General features: G+C 39.3%; 5 protein-coding genes across 5 annotated transcripts in view; 1 reads left to right on the top strand and 4 right to left on the bottom strand.

Annotated features, from left to right (window-relative positions):
- The window catches only part of LOC101299836 (UPF0481 protein At3g47200-like), a 1,564-nt gene extending 1,364 nt beyond the window's left edge, over positions 1–200 (bottom strand). The window contains exon 1 of the mRNA XM_004292949.1: positions 126–200. The gene's annotated coding sequence lies outside the window, so the exon portion shown is untranslated. The remainder of the gene's footprint in view (positions 1–125) is intronic.
- A 1,263-nt stretch (positions 201–1,463) lies between these two features.
- On the bottom strand, positions 1,464–3,286 carry LOC101313670 (pentatricopeptide repeat-containing protein At4g21065-like). Its single transcript, XM_004291417.1, has one exon. It carries the CDS (start codon positions 3,228–3,230, stop codon positions 1,464–1,466), a length of 1,767 nt encoding a protein of 588 aa, XP_004291465.1. The 5' UTR covers positions 3,231–3,286.
- Positions 3,287–3,480: 194 nt separating this feature from the next.
- Positions 3,481–8,436, top strand: LOC101300122 (lactation elevated protein 1-like). Its single transcript, XM_004292950.1, has 14 exons — positions 3,481–3,577; positions 3,656–3,792; positions 3,871–4,004; positions 4,092–4,237; positions 4,319–4,398; positions 4,540–4,797; positions 5,405–5,515; positions 5,728–5,856; positions 6,199–6,320; positions 6,414–6,483; positions 6,761–6,853; positions 7,225–7,352; positions 7,873–8,014; positions 8,258–8,436. The coding sequence occupies exons 1-14, from the start codon at positions 3,481–3,483 to the stop codon at positions 8,390–8,392; spliced, it is 1,782 nt and encodes a 593-aa protein (XP_004292998.1). The 3' UTR covers positions 8,393–8,436.
- An 860-nt stretch (positions 8,437–9,296) lies between these two features.
- Positions 9,297–10,565, bottom strand: LOC101300419 (UPF0481 protein At3g47200-like). Its single transcript, XM_004292951.1, has one exon. The coding sequence runs from the start codon at positions 10,563–10,565 to the stop codon at positions 9,297–9,299; it is 1,269 nt and encodes a 422-aa protein (XP_004292999.1).
- Positions 10,566–13,604: 3,039 nt separating this feature from the next.
- On the bottom strand, positions 13,605–14,732 carry LOC101300697 (UPF0481 protein At3g47200-like). Its single transcript, XM_004292952.1, has one exon. It carries the CDS (start codon positions 14,730–14,732, stop codon positions 13,605–13,607), a length of 1,128 nt encoding a protein of 375 aa, XP_004293000.1.
- Positions 14,733–22,896: the final 8,164 nt, after the last annotated feature.

Here is a 22,896-nt window from a genome sequence, read left to right on the forward strand (position 1 = left end):
TTACTTCTAAATTTAAGTATCTAGAAAAATATGAGATTCTACAAAAAGGAGTAAAGGACATAACAGATCAACAAAGAAAAGAAAGTAATGAATTTGCAACTCAAAGAAACAAGTCGAAGTCACACCTTAGCGCAACGTATGCAAGTATGGAAGTGTATTGTTGCCTTTGCTGGGTTGCTGCGATCTCCACTCATAGAACGATAAGGTAGCTAGAAATGGAGTTTCTTTCTCTTTCTAATGGCACAAACATAATGATTGGGATAAATAATATCCGACAATCATCGTTGTAAAGCTACCTCCGCTGGGACCGCAAGTTGCATTTTCTTCTAGTGAAGAGAATTTGGATACGGACTTTTCTATTATACACATACGTGTATAACATATATTAAGCCGTGAGTCGTCCGATCGTTTTGAATTTTAAATTACTAAACAATCGAACGATTCACGGCTTAATATATATCATACAAATATGTATAACAGCCGAATCTTTTGGATATCAGGTCTCCTATGGTTTGTGATTTGAGATTCGATTGGCACGGTAACAGGGATCTGGAACCCTAGCTAATAAAGCTAAGAACAGAAAAGGAAATGGAATTCAAAACAAATGCAAAAGATTCATTGATTGCGGCAGCAAATTTACATTCAGACATATATATACTCATTCAGATCTTGCCACTTGTCCAACATCTAACTTGGCACATAAACCAAGTTAGATGTTGGTTTATATCTCACAGCAGCACATGTTATTCACGTGGCTTTTTAGGGAAAGAGAAAGACTTAATCGAAGAACACTAACTCTCACATTCCTAGCTTGACCAAGGAAGACTCTCTGATTCATAACACACGGGAACATCTTTACGGAATCGTGAGTTCGACGACCCTCCTTGGTTGCTAGGGTTTTGAAATGTTTTGGGCCACTTACTGGGTCTATGTTCTTAGTTTTTTAAGTTTTTAAGGGTAGTCAGCTATTGCTAGCTCTTGTTGAGATTAGTTGCTTGATTACTTTCCTTATTGTTGTTATGTACTCTATCATGGGCTTTTGAGCTTTGCCCCGTAAATGAATCACTTCATTTAACCCAAAAAAAAAAAAAAAGTTGCATTTTCTTTTGTCTATTTTGTTTCTGTATCATTTGTCATGGATAAGAAATCTCCAACTTGTGCATGATCGTTTTGGATTTTCCATAGTGCAACCCAAACCTTCATAGCTCCCTCACAAATCTACAGTACACAGAAGCCATCAGCTATGAATTTGTATGTAAAGAGTTGAGTACGGATATCCCCTGGAATGAGAACACAGTTGACAAACATTCCTGAGTAGTCCATTTCCTGTTATGAAAACAGAGTTACAAGAGCAACGTATCAAGAATAGTTAGGATATGGTGATCGGGGTCTCCATCATTGCAGTTACCAGACAAGCGCAATTCAGAAAATGAAATAATACTCATGAAATTGTAATCAGTTTGTCACCAAAAACCTTTACAGGAGCACAGACCATTCTTGAAATGGTGAAACCTGTTTCGGTCCCTCACCACTATTTCTCGATTATAAATCTTAGAGATGAACTTAGTAGCAGAGTGGCAGTCCTCACAAACCCGCAGATTCTTTACTATGCGAATAGGAGTTCCCGGTGGCGTGTTCAGAAGGGCGAAGGCAATGGCCAACTTTTCACTATGCCTATTTAAAGCATCTTCTTTATCTTCTTCATCAATATCTAGCAAAACCTCTGATGTAGTGGCAACATAGCCAGCCCTCTTCATCTTCCTCCCCATTTCATCCACCATCTCATAAATCTCTTTGGACTGTTTATGCGATTTATCTCCCGCCACAAATTCATAAATTTCATTATCTAGCTCAATCATAGTGCTCCCAGGGATCTTTTTCATCCCTTTCTTGTCCATCGCCTCTCTAGTCTTGGTTTTCTTCTCCCAATGGTTCATTTTTGCATAGATGTTGGACAGCAGGACATAATTTGACTCGTGCATGGGTTCAGCCCTGATTAACTCTTTGGTGATGCTCTCTCCAAGCTTAAGCTCCCCATGCGCACGGCAAGCACTGATCAGCGTTCGCAAAACTATCGGATTTGGCTTAATAGGCATTTTACGAATAAACTCCAATGCCTCTTTGACACGTCCAGCCCTGCATAACATATCCACCATGCATCCATAGTGTTCTATCTTAGGTACACAACTAAATCTTTCCACCATCATACTGAAGTACCTCTTCCCCTCATCAACCAATCCGGAATGACTACAAGCCGAAAGCAGTCCTATAAACGCAACATCATCCGGCTCCACCCCATCTCCAATCATTTCCTCAAACAATCCAACAGCCTCCTCCCCGCGCCCATGCATTGCCAAACCATCAATCACAGAAGTCCAAGAAACAATTGTTCTCCCACTCATCCTCCTAAACAGCTTCAACGCCTTATCAACATTCCCACATTTCGCAAACATATCAATCAGCGCGTTACAAAGCTCCACACTCTTCTGAATCCCCTCTTTCTCAATGTAGGACTCCACCCACTTCCCAAGCTCTAGCGCACCCAAATCGGTACACGCAGACAAAACCGAAACCATAGTAACCTCATCCGGCCTCACTCCCCTCATCTGCATCTCCCTAAACATCTCCACCGCGTCGCTAGACCACCCCACCCTCACATACCCACCAATCATCGCGCTCCACGCAACAGAATCCGAGCTCGGCATTTCATCAAACACCTTCCGTGCACTCTCAACCCCTCCACCGCTGCAACAATACATATGAACCATGGTGTTCCGGACATGAACATCATCACCAAACCCGTATTTCACCACCGAACCATGAACCGACTTCCCCAAATTCAAGTCCCCAACTCCAGCACAGCCCTTAAGAACAAAAGGGTAGGTGAATTTATTAGGCAAGACTCCACCTTTAACCATGACCCTGTAAAACCACAAAGCTTTACGCTTCGCGTGACTGGTATGAGCGTAAGCTCTGATAATGGTATTGAAGAGAAAAGCATCGTATAAATGCGTATCGGAATCCGGCGAGAACAGGACGGACGAGGCGTAGTCGACGGCTTTGAGGTCGGAGGCGGTGGCGGCGAACTTGGTCAGCACCAAGGGGTTGTTCCGGAGGCCCAGTTTGACAATGTGAGCCTGGATTTGCTTCAGCTTCGAAACGACGTCGCATATCTGGAGTAGAGCTAAGCAGCTCTGCTCTGCTTCTCTGGTTTTGATGATCAGCTTCATAACGGCTATCACTAATCAAACAGACGAGACAAATATTAGGGACTGGGAAGAGAAAAACGACGACGCAATCATTGTCGTTTTCCCCTACCAACCTCCTACACTTTCCACTTGGCTGGTCGGAAAATCGGCCACGTCGCCTTCTTCGTCTCCCTCCTCACTTTCCGGAACGCTTTTCAATTCTGAAACGTCACTGCTGAAAGTTTTGATCGATTTAGAATGAGAAAAGCTTTGTCGATCTCCGCGCTCCTATATGGGCTTCGCCGCGGCCCAAAGCCCAGCTCCCGCGTCAATGCGATTCGCTGCTACTGTGATCGAGCTGTTTCCAGCTCCAGAAAGCTTGCTTTTAGGTTTTTTTTTTTTTTTTTTTTTGTAAATTTTCTGTGCGATTATGATTTCTGGATTCTGATACGGTTTGTGGTTTTTAGGGCCATTGACGCAGTACAGGAGCTTAGTAGACCAAGGGAAGCTGCAGCATGATCCGAACCAAGAAGCGGTGGCTTCGCAGCTGGAGAATTTGCTGGGGAGATTAGAGAAGTATGAGAGAGATATGGAGGAGTATCATGTAAGAATTTTGAGGTCAGTTTTGGAAGTTTGAGAATTCAAAGCTTGAATTTTTTTAATGTTTAAATTTTTTGTATAGACAAGTTTGGCCAATTGGGAGAAGAAGAGAGAGAATGAGAGGAGGAGGATTTTGATGGAGGAAGCTGAGGGTAAGCAGAAGGATGATTCAGGGAACAACCAAGGGAATAAGGTTTTCGGGAGATGGATGTCCAAGTAAGCTACATTATCGAAAATGCTAAGCGAATTTGTACCTCTTTGAATGTGTGTTTTTATTAATGTTGTGAATTTGTTTTGGAACAGGAAAAGACCTGAGAATGTAGAACCTGGAGTTGGGAAATGGGTGTCGTACCTTAATCGGGAGAGGAAGTTGGATTCGGTTGTTGGACGTCGGCCAACTGCTCCTGCTGCGCCGAAAGGACTGTATATTTATGGCAATGTTGGAAGCGGTATGGTTCTGTATTGTGTGTATGTTTTATCTGGAAAGTAAAGGTGTGGATGTATGAATCGAAGTTTGATATTCTGAACAGGAAAGACAATGCTTATGGACATGTTCTATAGTGCCACCGAAGGAATTGTTAAGCATCGAAAGAGATATCACTTTCATGAGGTGGGGTTTTGAATGAATTAGCTTAACTGTTCATACTCATGTGTACCTACTTTTTATGTATTCGAAATGTGAAGATATAGATTGTCTTCTCTCTAAGATGACCATTGATAATGTAAGTTATACCCTTGATTGTATTTGCAGGCTATGTTGAAAATTAATGAACAGATGCATCAGACTTGGAAAAACCAAGTGGCGGATAAGTCGTTGCAGTCCAGCATTGCCAATTGGATAATGAGTCTACCCTTTGATTCAAAGGTCAAGGAGTGGGTAGCTGCAGAAGAGAACTACAAACAACAGGTTCAGATGAAAAACATCCTTCCAGCTGTAGCAGATAAACTTCTCCTAGACCGGCAGGCAGATCAAAAGGGTGGCAGCATTCTTTGTTTTGATGAGATACAGGTCAGGCTATATGTGTGCTAAAATAGTTTCTTCTCTTAGTACTGTGACAAGTTGATTCCACACTGGGCCAGATGGGCATATGATTATATAATTCTAATTTTATGAGAAGGGGTTATAAATTGAAATACTGTCTCTTTGATTGAGGAATGTGCGGTTAATATTTACTGACTCGGTAATGTAATTGCTTTTCATTCCATATGAAAAGCAACTAGAATTGAAGAAGATAACTGAACTGATGGACATCTGCTGAGGCTTTCAATGATTAGAATGGTATCATATGATGATCTGGTGATATGAATCACTAGAAAACAAATAGTTTGTCTGTTAAAAGTTGATTCAAGATCTATTCTTGAATTTTCTTCCCCTTTCCATCTATTTTTAATCTTTTATTACAGTTCACGATCCTTATATCTCATTCAAAGTTGGATATTAATCTAATTGAGTTTCATCTTATAAACTCAACTTGCATTGAATTGTTTCCATAGCTATAGTTTTACCATAGGATCGAGCTCTCAAACCTGTAATAAATGGCGGAAAAGAAATGAAAACAAGCTTATAGAATCTGAAGCTCATTTTATGACTTGGGATTTCTTTCTTTTTATTACAGACTGTTGATGTATTTGCTATTGTGGCCTTATCTGGAATTGTTAGCAGATTGTTAAGTACTGGAACTGTTTTTGTGGCCACCAGTAACCGAGCACCAACAGACTTAAATCAGGTGTGCAGCTGTGTTTAACCCCTGCAACTTTACTTATAAATTATATATTGGCATTTTGCATCATATATCAATTTTTCTTAAACACTTGTCCAAATTATTTAGCAAACTTAATTCGTTTCTTTGTCGATAGCAGCATTTCATTGGAGTTTATAGAGATGTCACGATGCCTAAGATTTAATAGTTTTCCCTTCAAACTAAAATTTCTCATGCAGGATGGTATGCAAAAGGAGATCTTCCAAAAGTTTGTTGCCAAATTGAATGAGCACTGTGAGAACGTTCTGATTGGAAGTGAGGTAGATTACCGCCGTGTTATAGCTCAAAATCAAAGATCTAAGGATCAGGTGAGGGTGAAAGTGTTAATAATTGCTCTTCTCTGTTTTGAAAATCGATCCAAACTGTAATTTCTGATAGTTTGAATACATGCCTTAATTCTGTTATAATAGATCTATATCTTAATGGTGACATGGTGTATCTCATGTCCCAGTCATTTTTAGTTCTTATTAAAATATTTGATGGATATGGATTAGTAACACATCTATCCTTTAGAAATTCTGTATCTTACTTTATAGATAAAGTCAAGTTCATATTATTTTCCTTTCAAGTATTTGTTTTTCCTCTGGTATATATATTGTATACAATATAAGAAATCAGGTGATTATATTTTTACCTGCTTAAACATACAGGAGCACTACTTTTGGCCTTCAGACAGCATTGCTCTGGAGAAATTTGAGAGAAAGTGGGATGAAGTCACAAACCAAGTAGGTGAACCGATCACCTCGAGTACTATTTCGGTGATGTTCGGAAGGTACTTATTTACTTTTTAGTATGTGCTTCTTTCAAAAGTAAAGACATATATTTGTTAGTCATATATAATTTCAGGACCCTTTTCTTAACTCAGAAAATTGGAGGTTCCTGAAAGCTGTAATGGAGTATCGAGATTCTCCTTTGAGTACCTATGTGGCCGGCCTGTAAGTGTGGTTTTCTCTTGTTATAGTTTATTATCCATCATTTTCTGATGATTGCTTAAGTGCAATGGTTCTGATGGAGCTGTATTTTTCTTTCTCAAATTTATTTAATCAGTAAATATTGTATTCCAAAATATTTTGATCAAGACGCTTGGCTGCTGAATGACAATATTCAGACCTACCTATAAAGGAACTCATTTAAGCACTTTCTTCTCATTAACTTTTAGGGCCTTTTCCTTGAATCTGACGAAAATCACTCTTTTTTGTCAATTGACTTCAGGTAGGTGCAGCAGATTATATTGCAGTAGCAGAAAATTATCATACTGTTTTCATATCTGGCATTCCAGTTATGAGTATGCGTATCCGTGATAAGGTACTATAACTGCTTTTCTACATTGTTTTTGGTCTGTTTGATGTTCTAGTGCTACATTTCAATTTAAAAGAATTACTGGCAATAAGTGTTGAATGTTAAGATATAGTTGAAAAAGAATGAGATCTTGGGATGTATTTTCTGTTACTGAAAAAAAAGAATTAATAGCATTCAGTAGTGCATATTGGTACTTTGGGTCTCTCAAAAAAAAAAAAAAAGAAAGGGGGGGCTGAGAAAATAAATAACACATACATACTTCTTAAATATAAAAATATATATATACATGTACTCATACCATATGTCTGTTCATTTTTAATCTTGTATATTTTTTGTATGCACCCCTTATAAAACCAAATTTTCTTCAAACTTTTCAGGCACGGAGGTTTATTACCCTCGTTGATGAATTATACAATCATCACTGCCGCCTATTTTGCTCTGCAGCTTCTTCTATTGATGATTTGTTTCAAGGAACTGATGAGGGTGTACTTTTTGATCTAGAGAGGTATTTCCTTTTTTTTTTTTTTTTTCTATATATGTTCTTAATGATACCAAGAGATTTAAATGCTTTGAGATTTTCATTCTGGGTCAGGAATTGCAGCTGATTGCCCTTTTTTCTTAGTTGTATTTGTTTATTGATATTGTTTGTATCCTCAAGTACATCTGTGCTTCTTGCACTGCAAATTTTTGCATATTAGCTATCTTAAGAGCACAGTATGAGTACCTATCACTGGTGTTAGCTAGTGTCTTGCAACACTTTTATAGCATCTCAAGGGTTTAAGGTAAAATGTGCCATCCCATGGTGAAACTTTTTGCTGTATGTTGGTGAAAATCCAAAGATAGTTTTCTGTAGACGGAAAGAATAAATAATACTGATTTCAGTTATTTGATTATCAGCATGACCGGGACTTCTATATGAGTTGGTACATTTGTATATATCTTTTATACTTGTACTAGACTACTAGAAATTACTGACCTAAGGGTTCTTTTGGTTTTCTCACTACTGTATTCTTGTTTGCTTCCAGTTTCCAGTTTGAAACAGAGACAGAAGGTGCAAAACTTAGGCGTGATGTTTTAGCAGGAGGGAATGTTAGTTCAGGAGGTGCCCCGACTGGTTTAGTATCCATGCTATCTGGTCAAGAAGAACTGTTTGCTTTCCACCGAGCAGTAAGTGGTGGTCTTTTTCTCTGAAACACTGATCTTTCTTTTGATTGTGTCCATGACCAACTTAACCGTATGATGAATTGCAGTAAATTTGGGACTGAGAATCATATATCTACTACTTGGATGATATTAGTTCTTGTTTCAATGTTCATTGTAATTTGTTTATATGCTCCAACATTTCCCATGCCTTGTTAAGCTTGAAAATTTGGTGGAACTGTATGTTGAATAAACGTGTTGTCTGTGTAGGTTTCACGACTGATAGAAATGCAGACGCCTGTCTACTTGGAGGGAGTTCATAGTCTTCATCCTTATTTCCAGAGACAACGTCAAAATTCTGGATATATTACTGCAGAAAACTTACAACCTCAGTTGACTTTCTAAGAAGCAGAATTGTGGTACCAATATCAATCCTTCCTGTACATTTATGATTGTGCAATCTTTGTATCTCTTAAAGTTTTCAACATTAATAAGGTAGCGATTCTTAAACATTGAAAATCAATAAAATGTTGTAATATTCTCCTTATAGAAAAAGAAGCAATTGTTCTTTAATTCTCTTTTTAGATAGAATTTGGTGATAATTCTAGTTGATTAAGACACAATCCTGTTCTGAAGTATCAGTAGTAGGTAACTACATCTTGTAAGTTTCGGTGAAACCAAAGTAAGATAATTATCGGATAAGTTGAAACTCTGGTTGCTTTCTAAGAAATTTGTGCCTTGAGATTAGGAAGCCCTATATACAAACCACATACCCATAAGCACAGAAACAGAAGGATGAAGATTGTGCTGAACCCAAATATTTGAAGGAGGCATGTGAAAACACAACTGTGCTGAAACACTATGATTGATTGAACAAATTCACAAGCGCGATACACAATTTTTCTCTGATGTAAGAGATCTTACTCTACTCTTCACTGACAAATAATATGGTGCTGTGGAAACTGACTCGATATTTTTACACTTCACCGTCTTTTTTCCTTCTTTTTGAAAGAGAAAGAGAGGAGTTACCTCCCTAATACAAAAACATGCATATTAAAGCTGTATCTAATGAAAATCTTTTCTCTTAACCCATTCTTATCAAAAAGATAAGCATGCCCTTATTTCATAATCATAGAAAAGTAAACAACAGGAAGGGAGACCAAACAAATAAACTTACAATGAAAAAAACTAGCAAAAACGAATTAGCGGAATACCCAAAAAGTCACTATTACAATACAACAAAGTAAGAGGAGGCACATCCCATCATAAGTAGAGGTCGAGTTGATGACTTATCGTGTGAGACTGTTCTTTAGCTGAGCAAGACTATAAAGATAAGAAGACATATTGTCTGTATGAGACTGAGTACTAGAAAAATAACAGCCGCAGTAGTTTTCTTAGTTGGCCAGGTTGAGTTGCGGAAATGCTTAAGCAAGTATTCCCGCCACTGGTGCTGTGGGTTGCTGCAGTGCTCGTTCAAGTCTTTCAAAATAGTCCCATAACAGCAGCCTCTGGGAGCCACAGTCAATCCATCAGCAAGGTTGTTAATCATAGCAGCGGCTGCAGAGCTACTACCAAGCCCATTTTCAAGAATTTCATTACTAACAAGCAGCTCCACATCCTTTGAAGTCTTCACAAGACGGTCGATGATGAAAGCATAATCACTCATGATGGTCTCCCTGCAGTCAGTTTGTTCAAAGGCAATGATATTTTTGACTGTTATCTCTAATTCATCACTTATTGCTAACTTTGGAATTTCGAGTACGCCACTAATGAACTTTATGTCAAATAAGTTACTGCTCGATTTCAACTTAAACATAACTCCAGCACGATGTAACTCTGTGATGCTGGGTGTGGTTTTGGTCATCGGACCTGCTGTAGTTGACGGTTTCAGTGGAAGATATAAACTTCTACAAAAATCAACAAAATGTTCTACTTGAGAAGAACGTATGATCTCCAAATTGCCTTCTGTTTCCTTTATCTGCAATTTATTTGTGAAGAAATAATGAGAAAGATCAATTAGGGAAAGCCTCTCAGAAATGTTAGATGATGCTTGAATTTTGTCAGTGTCGAAACAATCCTCAAGAATGAAGAATGGCAACTGATTTTCAAGCAAAAGCAAGTCCATCCATAATTCTTCAAACATCCATGTTCTGTTGAATAGGCGATCATTCTCTTCTGACAACTGATGGAAGCGGAATCTCAGTAAGACCTCAATAATGAAGGCGACATCCACAAGCATAATTCTTACAAACTCGTCACTACTAAAGGCAATTGTTTCTGCATAGCAACTGCGCAATCCTGCTTCTTGTGCCTTTATTTTGTGTACATAGTCCTCCAAGTTTACTTGTGTCCGACGTAAATACTGTTGCAGGTATCTCAATTTATGCTCCTCCATGGGGTTCAGGTGTTCTTTGCCATGGTGAAGTGGACCTATGGAGACTAACTTAGGTGTGTACGCCTTTTGGCTTACACGCCTTAGTCTCTCGGGAACTTTGTAGATACTGCACAGAGGATACAGGGGAAGCAAACTATCCAGCTCCTCTCTCACTGAACTCACCAATTGACTGCTTCTTCCCATTCTCGACAGGTGAATTTGTTGTGCTTGCAATGATGGATGACAAAGATCCTGGCATCAGCCACAAGCAACAAACTCTTTGTTATTAACATTCCACGCTATATTGCATGATTTAAAACAAATGCAGGGTATATGTATTACAACAAATTATTATATATTACTACAAATTATTATATGACGATGTAGACCAGATAGTTGTTGTTATTCAGTTATGAAATGAAATGAATACTGGTATACAATTAAGAAGGAAATCGAACACATTCTCCGTCACTTTTAAAGAAGATGAGGAGGTCAGTTTCTTACCTTCTATGTTATAGGAGGAGGCTGCGGTAAGTTAGTTTTTCCTTCGGATAGATGACTGGAAGCTCACCATACAGTGCAGATCAGTGCTTGTTGCTCCTCTAGATTGGTGCATGCAAGATGAAATAGAAACTTGCTCTTAATATAATGGCACAACTCAAGTCTTGTCTGTCTTGACGACATCAACAAGACAACACAATTTGATGATTCCCAGACCAGCTAGAGTTTTGGAATGTAAAGTTAGAAGTTTTAGTTATTACTATTTACCAGCATCCAATTAAGATGGTCCGCCAATGCGAAATGACAGATCAATTGCAACCTACATTTAGAGTGCCGGCTGAGTTCAAAAAAGAAGAAAGAGAAAAGTAGGATGCATGCCGGCTTAAGAATTGCTTCATACCCTTTCTTCATTTTGATATTAGGTATCAATTTGTGGAAGTCCTAGATCCGTTTAGGCCACAGAAGAACCTTGCAATAGGAGTCAGTTCTCCTTGTTGAGATGTGGCTCAAAATTAATGCTATGTTTTGTAGAGGTGCATTATTGTTTGAATGGAAGAAATTGGCTGCAATATGCACAAGGTAAATGCATGAGAAGTTGATCATTTATTATGCTATGGAACTAGATATAGCTAGGGTGGTACAGCCATATTTGAAGTAAGAGAACAAGTCTCATGTGAGAATGCACAATGCATAGTGAAAGAGTGAGAACATGTATGTAGAGAAAACAATAGTTGAGATCTATTGGTAATAGTTTGAGACTATTGGTGTAGAAACATTGAACGGGAAAGATGGAAAAGCAAGACTTTACTTTTCTTCCATGCATGGTTCTGCATGTTGTAAGTGAAGGAGTTGGCTATATATAGCCATTTGACATTGGCATTGTGTAGTGTGGCATCCGAGTTGTGTAGTCTCTTATTTAGAGAGAATTTCATTTTTTGTCAAGTGTTGTAAAAGAGTTAGTTTTACTGGGTATTGAGAGTGTGAGTTGAGAGGGGTGTACAAAGGTTCAAGGGTTCGGGTTTGGGTTATAAACTTAAGTGAAACACCTTGTATTTAGTTCTCATTATTCTCAATATAGTAAAGAAAGATTGGATCACGCCCCGTGGACGTAGCTCAAAGAGTGAGGGAACCACGTTAAATCTTGTGTTGTTATGTGTGTTTGTTTTTCCCTATTATAATTGTATTCTCGATATCGTATCCTATTGACCAATCCGATGCGTGAAACCCAACACTCCTCTTGTCCGCAATCGCTTGAAGAAGAAGAAGTAAGACTACAACGCACATCAATGGCAACTTGCACCACAAGGTGCTACCACACCTGCAACAACTAGAAAGAGATCGTCTGCCGATCAGCGCGGACATTTTGGCACACCCAGTGAGACTCGAAACAGTAGAGGTCGAGTGGATAAAATATTTTAGTCTTTCGAGTCCCAACTAGCATGTCAAAATGTTCGCACCGAAATCAGAAAACGATCTGTTATTTGCTCCGGAGAGACTTTGATTGCAAAAAGATGCTTTGTCAAGAGGAGGGTGCTTTCAATATTGGTTAGAAACCTCTTATTTATGAGATAGGTTTTGCGGTTCCTTGATACAGAAGGATCACAGATTCACTTTCAAAATAGGATTATGATTCCCTACCTGAAAGAGAAAATGTTTTCCTTGCGCAACACAATAGACCAATTACCCAAAAATAAAATAAAAGATATTTGGGCTGCAGTTTCCGGTCTGTGAGCTGAAAATTACTTGAAGACCACCGAAAATGCTAAATTGGACTCAAACACTGGTAGCAATGGAGGAAGATCATAACTAAACTATGGCGTGTAATTTGATTTGAGGTGGTGAGGGTGAGGGTGAGAGAGAAGGAACATTGCTGGTGCTATGGATGATCATAAGCACCTTTGAAATATCCGAGTTCACATATATTGGATGCATAACGAAGGGAAAGAGAGAGAAGACAATCTAGACATTGGTACCAAAACCAGAAAACCCTATATTCTGTGGGCATTGGCTTGTATTGAGTATATACCAAGTAATGTTGAGACTGCTGTCCCCAAATGGTTCTAAGACCCGCGTATATTATCATATGAAACAATATTAATAACGTGCCATCTTAATTGCAATTGAATCCCACATCGAACATACAGTAAACTATAGTATCGTTTATAAAGTAAAACATTAGACATGAATATTACCGAGTCCAGTAACGTGGACTTGTTACTAAGTAAGGCGTTAAAGTGATTTGCGATGAAAGAAGTTTCTGGCCATGTTCAATGTGTGGATGTTGGTTTGTTGACCTCGGGTGAGGTCACACTACTTAGCACAACACCCAAATTTGCCAGTGATTTCGGTCACTGCCCCGAGCACAGTTGTGTACGTACGTAGCTGTGTGAGGCACTTTCGAGGCCAAACCAATATTACGTACAACACACTTTCAAAGTGCTAGCTTGGCCTAGAATTACTCATCACACAATCACTTTTTCTAAATCCTACAAATAAATAAAGCTAGCACACAAGTTTATTAGTTTGTTGCCATCACACAATCAGTGCACTGTCTGGATAAGAGTTAGTATGATCACAAAAGCAGCTGCGACGACGGAGATGGTTGTCCACGGTGTGTTGAAATAATCTTGTCTCAAAGTTGCCATCCATTTGTGCCGCCTCATTCTGCAATACTTGTTCAAATCATTACAATGAGTGGCATAAATAAAGTCTGCTGTGTTGAAACGAACCCCTTGTGCTAGGTCATTGATCAAGGTCGAAGCCATTTCGTTCGTCGAGAACAGATTTATTTGTAACAACTCCTTTATCAACAAGCAACTCCACATCACCTGGGGTTCTCACAAGATCTTTGATGAGCTTAACACAGTCACTTGGATATAACGTAGGAACATAGCATTGTTCATAGGCAATCATGTTCAGAGTTATGTCCCCCATTGTAAGGTTGAGTACGAAGTTTGGTATGGTCAGAACTCCATCGCTGAAGCTGAATTCTATGCCAAGATCAAATAGCTTTGTTTTGTTTGGCGTTGTCTTAAACTCAACTCCGGCATGGTGTAGCTCCGTGATGGTTGGTATGGTTAGACTCTCCGGCTTCCCTCTACTTCTTGCTCCGAATGGTTGACGACACACAATGTATATAAGATCAACAAAATGCTGCAGGCGGGTCATGTCAGTACCACGTATCAAAGCCAAACAATGCTCTTTCTTACTAGGCTCACCACCCACCAGAGCAAATATGAAGTTGGTACAAATCTCAACTAAGAGCTCATTAGTTGCTCTCCTCGAATGGACTACTCCTTCAATTCCTCTAGTGTATAGATCAAAGACATTCTCAAGAATAAAGAAGGGCAATTGATTCTCAAGCAAGAACAAGTCAGGTCGTACGTCATAGAACAGGTTTGGATTGCCGAATAAACGGTCTCCGTCTCGTTGAAAATCTTTCTTCTCGAACCTGATTAACAGCTCAATTAGGAATGCAGCATCAACTGCAACCATTCTTACAAATTCATCTCTGCTCAACTCGATGGTTTCTGCATAGCAATCACGCAGTCTTGCTTCTTGCTGCCTTATTTTCTTTATGTAATCTTCGACACGAACCTTTGTGCGATCTAGATAATCTGAGAGGTACCTCTTTTTGTGCTCTTCCATGGCTTTGAAGGCATCATTCCCATGGTGAAGCGGGCCTATGGACACCACTTTAGGTGTGTATGCCTGTTCATTTTTAACTCGTATGTGATAAGGAACTCTGTTTATGCAGCAGGAAGAGGACAAGGGAGACAGGCAAACCAGCTCTTCGTGGAGAGAAGTTTCTAGAGGTTTGATTTGGTTTTCTACGTCATTTGGAGCAGCTGCATAATTGCTTGCAGGCATCTTCCTACGTGTTGATACCAAAAAAAATGATCGTAACGAAGAATCTATAGAATAGGTACTCGTATTTATGTTCAAATATTTGCGCGATTGCTTCTCTCTTTTATATATGCTTCAAAATCAACATATATTATATTCCCTAGCTAGTTTACATATTACATAAACCTTCTATAAATCGTTTCCTAAAATTTTAGAGGTTAATGAATTTAGGGATTTTGATTTTCCTCTCTCATCACTATCCCTATTTTAGAGAAAGTTACAGGTTATGTGTTCGAGCAATACAACAGTGTTGGAGAATCATCAATTAATTAAAGGTGATCTAATTATACTATTAAGAATTAACATTTAATAATTGTTTGACAACAATTTTAAAATATACTATGTACAAGTCAATGCTATAATAATTAATAAATGATCGAATACCACAAAAACTTACCAGAAATTGAAGATTTCTTCTGCTTCTCCCTTTGCGTCGTTTACAAATCGAGTAGTTGGTGTTTAGAAGTGGAAAGTATGTGCTTAAAGAACGAACTGATTGGAATACCTAAACCATGAAGAAAGGAATTCCATTTTTATATTCTTTCCCGACTAAGACAGGAAAGGTAATATAATATTGGATCCGCGAGGCAAGAATTCATTCCATTTCGTGCTGTGTATAGCCAATTGAACAATCCAGAAGGATCAACGGGGGCTCCCTTAATTTGCTACCTCTTATTGTTTTTGTTTTGTAGGTTGATCCAACGTACCTATCTCATTGGTTTGTTCAATAAGTCATGAGTGGGAGTTCTTTGTTCCTTTAGTAAGAGCTATAGCTTGATGATGAATGCGGTATCCACCGGAATGATTCTAACAAGTTCATCACTGCGGAACTCAATGCTCGACTCTGCATAACAAAACTGCTTATTCTTGCTTCTTGGTCCCTAATGTTGCTGATATAAGACTAATTAATGTAGTGAAACTCCCATTGTACTGCTCTACTTTAAAACTTAATGGACCTGTAAAACGAATGAGAGGTAAATGATTGGTGTGACCAAATTAAGCTCCAAAATCCAACCAGTTAAACCTTAATTAGGTAACTCTGAATATATATATATATAATCCGGATCAGAGGCGGACGTCCGCACCTCCTTAAAGTGCGGACGTCCCTCCATTCTCCATCATCCGGTGCCGGCGACGCCTTTTCTTCTTGTTGGAGGACAGCAGAGGCCTCCGGGACGGTGTTGATATGAAGAAGAAGGTCAGAAAGATCGGGATTGGAGCTCTGGGCAGTAACCTCACTGAAAAGTTCAAGACCGATCAAGGTTGGTTGGAAATTTGCAACCAGCAAGTCCACCAACAAAAGGAAGCTCAGTAGGTCTGCTGTCCTCTGGCAAGAAGAAAAGGCGTCGCCGGCGTCGGACGTTAGAGAACGGAGGAACGTCCGCACTTTAAGGACTATGCGGACGTCCTTTTTGGAACGGCTCCGTGTGTGTCTGAGTGTGTCTATATATATATATATATGGATGGTAGTGCATGTGACCTATTATTTCAAAGAAAAGGGCAGAGACGGCAGAGCAACCAGGACCACCTACCAGTAAACCAAAGCATTAGAGGATCCTTAATTTGAGGGTTATTCCCTTCCGACTTCACGAAGAAGCAAAACAGCTGCAACTCCTCTGATTCCCCAACTCCAACTAATCTGCAAACAGTCGATCGAGTCGTTCATGCCATTACTAGTTTACTACTCTGTACTATGCATGCATACAATCACTAGTCCCACTACCCACTTTTCTCTCCATGATTATCTATTTATTTTACTATTTTATTTTTTAATTTAGCTTCTTACTATAATAACCTTTATTTTTAAGAGACCTCGTCAATGAACTCATTAAAGGTAAAATTGGCGAAACACAATTTGGTGAATTTCTGTTTGTTTTACAAAAATAACACTCTTTGATATCTTTTATTTTAGTGAACTTTATACTTGTGGGGGACAGTTTGGAGACTTCATAAAATTGGTGAAACCTTTGACACCAAAAAGACATGGCTTTCTAACAGGGTAAAAGTTATAAATGGTCCTCGTGGTTTGGGGTAATAGTTATGTTTGTCCCCATAGTTTAAAAATATCTAATTTCAGTCCTCGTGGTTTATATATAGACTAATTTTAGTCCAATTATAACATTATGTCTAACACCATTAGTGAGGTTGTCACATATCCGTCACATAATGGGTTAATTTCGTCTTTTGCTTAAACTCCGGTCACCCATTGCTTGTTAATTAACCATTGCACGTTCCATTTTGGTTTTGTAATGTGTGTTTTTTGCTTTCTTCTTTTCTTATGCTAATTCAAATTGCTCCCAGTAACTTCCTTACCCAAATCTTTGTTGACCTTATCCCAATTTCTCCAACGCAACCTTATCACGTTGCATCTAAATTCATCACCTCCAACCCCTTGCTTCCATCGAACCTCAATTCTGGAGTTACACAATCTCATTCCTCGAAAAACTTGTTTTTGCCTCTCTTCCAAGACCGAATTTTGTGTTGGCTACTCTGTATCTGAGATTATGAGCCTTCCCGACCAAACCAAACTAAACCCATAAACACAAATCTCAAACCGAAGCTGAAATCACAATTTGCAATCTCTAACCCAGAAAACACAGATCTTAAACCCAAACCCATAACACAGTTCCTGAGAAGATGATCTTCCTCTTAAAGGTAAAAGACGAAATTAATATAGCATACGACGAACATGTGACAACCTCACTAACGGTGTTAAACGTAATGTTCTAATTGGATTAAAATTAGTCGATATATAAACCACGAGGACAGAAATTAAATATTTTTAAACCACGAGGACAAACATAACCGTAACCTCAAACCACGGGGACCATTTATAACTCATTAAGGGTAAAATTGACGAAACATAATTTGGTAAATTTCTGTTTGTTTTACAGAAATAACCCTCTCTGATATCTTTTATTTTAGTAAACTTTATACTTATGGAAGACAGTTTAAAGTGGTTTTCTAATATAATAGAGATACCAGCCTGATATAGACATGGCCAGTTTCAAGTACAAAAGGTCCCTCGAGTTCAGGAAGAAACTTGACCAGGCTAGCTAGGGAGCTGTGAGAGAGTGCAGCTGGCAGCTGTGAAACAAATTAAACTTGAGGCAAGTTCTAGAATACGCCAGCCTTTACATACGTCTTTGGACGGATTGTTACAGAATGGTATATATGTCAATTCCGATGAGTTGGTAAATCAGTTTTTACTGAGACCAATTAGAGGATAACAGTGTAAATTTCCTTAACTCTGTAAAATCAGTTTGTCTCCGTAGCTCTCCCGACTTTGCAAGAGAATACTGCAAAAAATTGTTGTTTCCTACATCTGTTAATGAATCACCGAACACAGAAGTGGTTGGAGATGTTGTTGATGTCGCCATGGCTATTGGCTGCCATGCTTGTCAAAATAATGGTGGCTAGAGCCATCCCAAATACAGCTTGCATCTTTCAATCACACTGGTTAGTTACAAATCAACCAATTTGATCCAAAACGCAGTAAGCAACATATCAGCCACTTCTCAAAACTTCAAAATCCCAACAAAATTAAATACTTCAATCTGCATGCATCAATTCAGTTCCAAAGCCGCAATATTTCCACTCTCTCATCCGAAAACAACTAAATTTTTAATAATTTGTCAAATCACATAAAATTTCCAATATTCAATCTTAATCCCCGAAATCCAAAATCCCAGAAGCTGTGAAGAAAGGAAGGATATGCGAGCCCAAACAAATCAAGAGACCCAAACTGAACCCAAACCCAAGGTGACGCCCTCTTCCTCTTAGGCTTATGTCCTACCATTGCGGGGGTCTCCGGTTGCGACTTCATTGTCGTCGACATGGACAACGACCTCGGTGGCATGTCGGAAGCCTTCTCCGGCCTCCACACTTTCGTCGCCACCCAAACTCCTTGCGATTCTCCGGATGCCGGTTGGATCAGATGAAAGGGGAGGGAGCTTGTGTGGTGGAGATGTGTAGATTAACTTGGAGAAGAGCAAGGAAATCGAGAGAAGAAAAGCAGATCGACTAATAGAGGAAAAAAAAATTGAGATTGTAAGAATGTCATCAATGTCCTTAAAATTTACTTTATACATGATATTTTTACTGCTGACAATAGTTAAATATGTGTGATCATTAGTGAGCCACGTGGCTGGATCACCATGGCGTACACTACGTAGGCGTAGTGCAGCGCTTTCCTAAACTTGAACCAGAATCGGCTTTCCGTCGAGGGGGCATTCGATTTAGCTTTAGTCCTTTTAGGTAATTTTCATTTAAAGAGTGGACCCCAAGCCCCACTCGACCCACACAGCATAGACCGCCTAGGCCCGCGTCGTCCCGCAAAAGTCCCATTCCGCACTAATTTTTCAATTTTCTTTTTGTTTTTGACCTCCAAATCCCGGCAATTTGATTCTCTCCGACAGTTACAGGCAAAGATGGGAAGCCATTCTTTTCCAGAGCAGCAATGCAGGCGTCAACAACATTGGCTTCGCTTGAGATTCCGGGAAACTTATGATTGCCTCGTTACTCTCTCAAGTCTAATATGTAGTAACGAGGCTCTAAAATCAAGCAACAATTAGCTGAATATATAATTCAATGTCTTGCTTGATCAAAGCTCAAAAGGTAGGGTCTTATTATGCGCCAAACCTTTTCACAGGTCCTTAGCATCCAAAAATGTCCCCTTGTGATGATGAAATCTACATCATTCCTATTTTCATTTGATCAAACAGTTCAGGCCTACAATTGAATCCACAGATAAACCCAACACTTGTATGTTTGAAGTTTTGGTGAAAACCGTGAAACTAAGTTAAAGTAAAAATTGTTACCATTGAACAGGTTGCAACTGTGAAATGTTTGCACTGTTCATCTATACAATTTGTACAAAAGGTTATAGCAGAGAACAAAAGCAAAAATACAGATAATAATAACCAGAAGCACATAGAGGACGTTCCAAGCTAGCTTGGCTTCTACCAACAGCTGAGTCGAAGCGCTTCTTCAAACCTCTTTTCCATCAATGCCTCAGACGTTTCATCATTAACCATGCACCTCCCATCCCGGCCATGGTAATCAGAATCTGCTCTTGCTTTGCAGACGATACCGGTTCTCAGTCTGGAAACCCACTTCAGCGGCGAGACTTGAACACCCAGAAAGCTAGTTACAGGTGGTGGCAATGGAGGAAGATCAGAATCAAAAGATGGTTTGAGGTGGTGATGAGAGTGAGGGTGATCAGAGAGAAGGAGCATTGCTGCTGTAGGTGCCATAGATGATCATAAACACCTTTGAAATATCCAAGTTCACATATATAGTGGGATACATGAGGAAAGCAGAGAGAGAGAGAATACAGTCTAGATCGACATTGGTACCGAAACCAGCAAACCCTTCATTCTGTGGGCGTACCTTGTAATATACGTATACAAGGGAATGCCGAGTCTGCTGTCCGCGAATGGTTTTTAACCCACGTGTAATGATATGAGACGATACATCGTGGTCATCTTGTAATTAAATCTCATATCGAAAATAAAGTAAACAATAATATTGTTTATAAAGGCGAACATTGCACGTAAATATTGCCGAGTCTAATAGTGTAGACTTGTTAGTTGTTACTAAGCAGGGCATCAAGGGGATCGATGATGAACAAGTTCAGGCCATGTGAAGGTGTGCATATTGGTTTGTTGGCCTCGGATAATTACCGACAATTAGCACGTACAAGCCAGATCGGATAATTACTGATTTCGGCACAAGCGGCAAACCAATATTAAATGACATACTTTCAAGTGCGGATGGTCTTGAATTACTCATTACACAATCACTTTTTTATTTTTATTTATTGATTTATTGTAAATAAAATTTACCAATAAAATTTCCTTGGCCACCAAGGTAGACACTAGCTTGGTAAGTTGATATCCTGTCCCGATTGCAACGGAGTAATTATCTTGATTTTCATTGAATCCCAAGTCCATAAAAACTCAAGTCCAAGGACGATAGGTTAAAAACAATAGAAAATTTCATATAAGTCTACTTTGGGATATTTTCTTCCACATAAGTCCACCCAAACATTTTTACCCACATAAGTCCACTTTTAAGCCTAAATATGTCATTTTGTTTTTACTATATACGTAAAATACCCTCCGATCTTTTACACCAAATATGTTCCTCTCTCTCTCTCTTACGGATTCAGAATTTCAGATCGGACATAAGGACCAGAGCCAAATACGATTAGTTGAGAGCTCCACAAGCGTCGTTCGTCGTGGTTTGCACGTCCTTCATGGCGGTCCAGTTGTCAGCGGCAGAGAAGAAGACCGGGATCGGAAACCATAGATCTGAACCTTCTCTCTATCCATTCTTCCACTTCGATTCCGCCGCCGCCGCCGTGACAAAGTTGCCACCGCCTCGACAATGACTTTTGGATCCACTGTCGAAGACTCCTCGACTACCTCCGCTTCGGCCTCGACTGCATCTCATCAACGCAAAGGTCAAACCGATTCTGATGACGTGGTCCACCTCCTCTCTCTCTCTCTATCTTCTCTTTCTCTCTCTTGCTCCTCTGATTCCATCATTTCTCTGATAAAGCTGAAGCCAGTGGTACATTTTGTTGCTAACCGATTCCATCATATCTTCTCTTTCTCTCTTTTGTAACCGGTGGTACATTTTGTTGCTAAAGGTAGTAGTTTTTGTAGATTGTGGTAGTAGTTTTTGTAGATGGTGGAAGTAGCTTTTGTGGCTGGTGGTAGTATTTTTTGTGTTCGTCGAAAACCTCACAGTAGTAGCTTTTGTAGATGGTGATTGTAGCTTTTGTAGCTGGTGGTAGTAGCTTTTGTGGCCGGTGGTAGTATTTTTTGTGTTCGTCGGAAACCTCACAGTAGTAGCTTTTGTAGACGGTGATAGTAGCTTTTGTAGCTGGTGGTAGTAGCTTTTGTGGCTGGTAGTAGTAATTTTTGTGTTCATTGGAAACCTCACAGTAGTAGCTTTTGTAAGCGGTGGTAGTAGCTTTTGTAGCTGGTGGTAGTAGCTTTTGTGGCTGGTGGTAGTAGTTTTTGTGTTCGTCGAAAACCTCACAGTAGTAGCTTTTGTAGGCGGTGGTAGTAGCTTTTGTGGCTGGTGGTAGTAGCTCTTGTGTTCGTCGGAAACGTCGAAAACCTCACAGTAGTAACTTTTGTAGGCGGTGGTAGTAGCTTTTGTAGCTTGTGGTAGTAACTTTTGTGGCTGGTGGTAGTAACTTTTGTGGCTGGTGGTAGTAATTTTTGTGTTCATCGGAAACCTCACAATAATAGCTTTTGTAGGCGGTGGTAGTAGCTTTTGTGTTCATCGGAAACCTCACAGTAGTAGCTTTTGTAGGCGGTGGTAGTAGCTTTTGTGTTCATCGGAAACCTCACAGTAGTAGCTTTTGTAGGCGGTGGTAGTAACTTTTGTCGCTTGTGGTAGTAGCTTTTGTGGCTGGTGGTAGTAGCTTTTGTGTTCATCGTAAACCTCACAGTAGTAGCTTTTATAGGCGGTGGTAGTAGCTTTTGTAGCTGGTGGTAGTAGCTTTTATAGCTGGTAGTAGTAATTTTTGTCATCGTCAGAGGTCGGTCGGAAATCTCGCCGGAGGTCGGCCGGAAACCTCGCCGGAGGTCTGCCTGAAACCTCGCCAGAGGTCCGCCGGAGACTGTTCCGAAATGAGAGTGATTGTTGACTTTTTATACTAGTGGCATTCTTGTAAATATAAAGGAGAAAATCTAATTTTTTTGTTGGATAGCAGTCTGTAATTATGTTGAACTTCAATACTTAATACAAAACCTTATTTAGACTTGGGTGGACTTATGTGGGTAAAAATGTTAGGGTGGATCTATGTGGAAAAAAATGTCTCAAAATGGACTTATATGTAATTGGCCCTAAAACAACTTCGGTTGCACAATCAAAGACGTACCTACACATAGGATACGGTGGTTACAGTCCATCCTAGATTTTGAGAAAGAGTGGTTATTGGGATCTCCAAATTTACTCACTATACCTCTCATTCTCTCTACACCTCCCTTTTACTTTTCAATATAAGTATTTACTCACTAGACCTATTTCAAATTCCTAACATAACCTTAGTTATTTATTGACATATATTTCAATCAATTAATTACCTCTTATTCAATCAATAGACCTC

Source organism: Fragaria vesca, linkage group LG2 (assembly GCF_000184155.1).
Source record: "Fragaria vesca subsp. vesca linkage group LG2, FraVesHawaii_1.0, whole genome shotgun sequence".
NCBI lineage: Eukaryota > Viridiplantae > Streptophyta > Magnoliopsida > Rosales > Rosaceae > Fragaria > Fragaria vesca.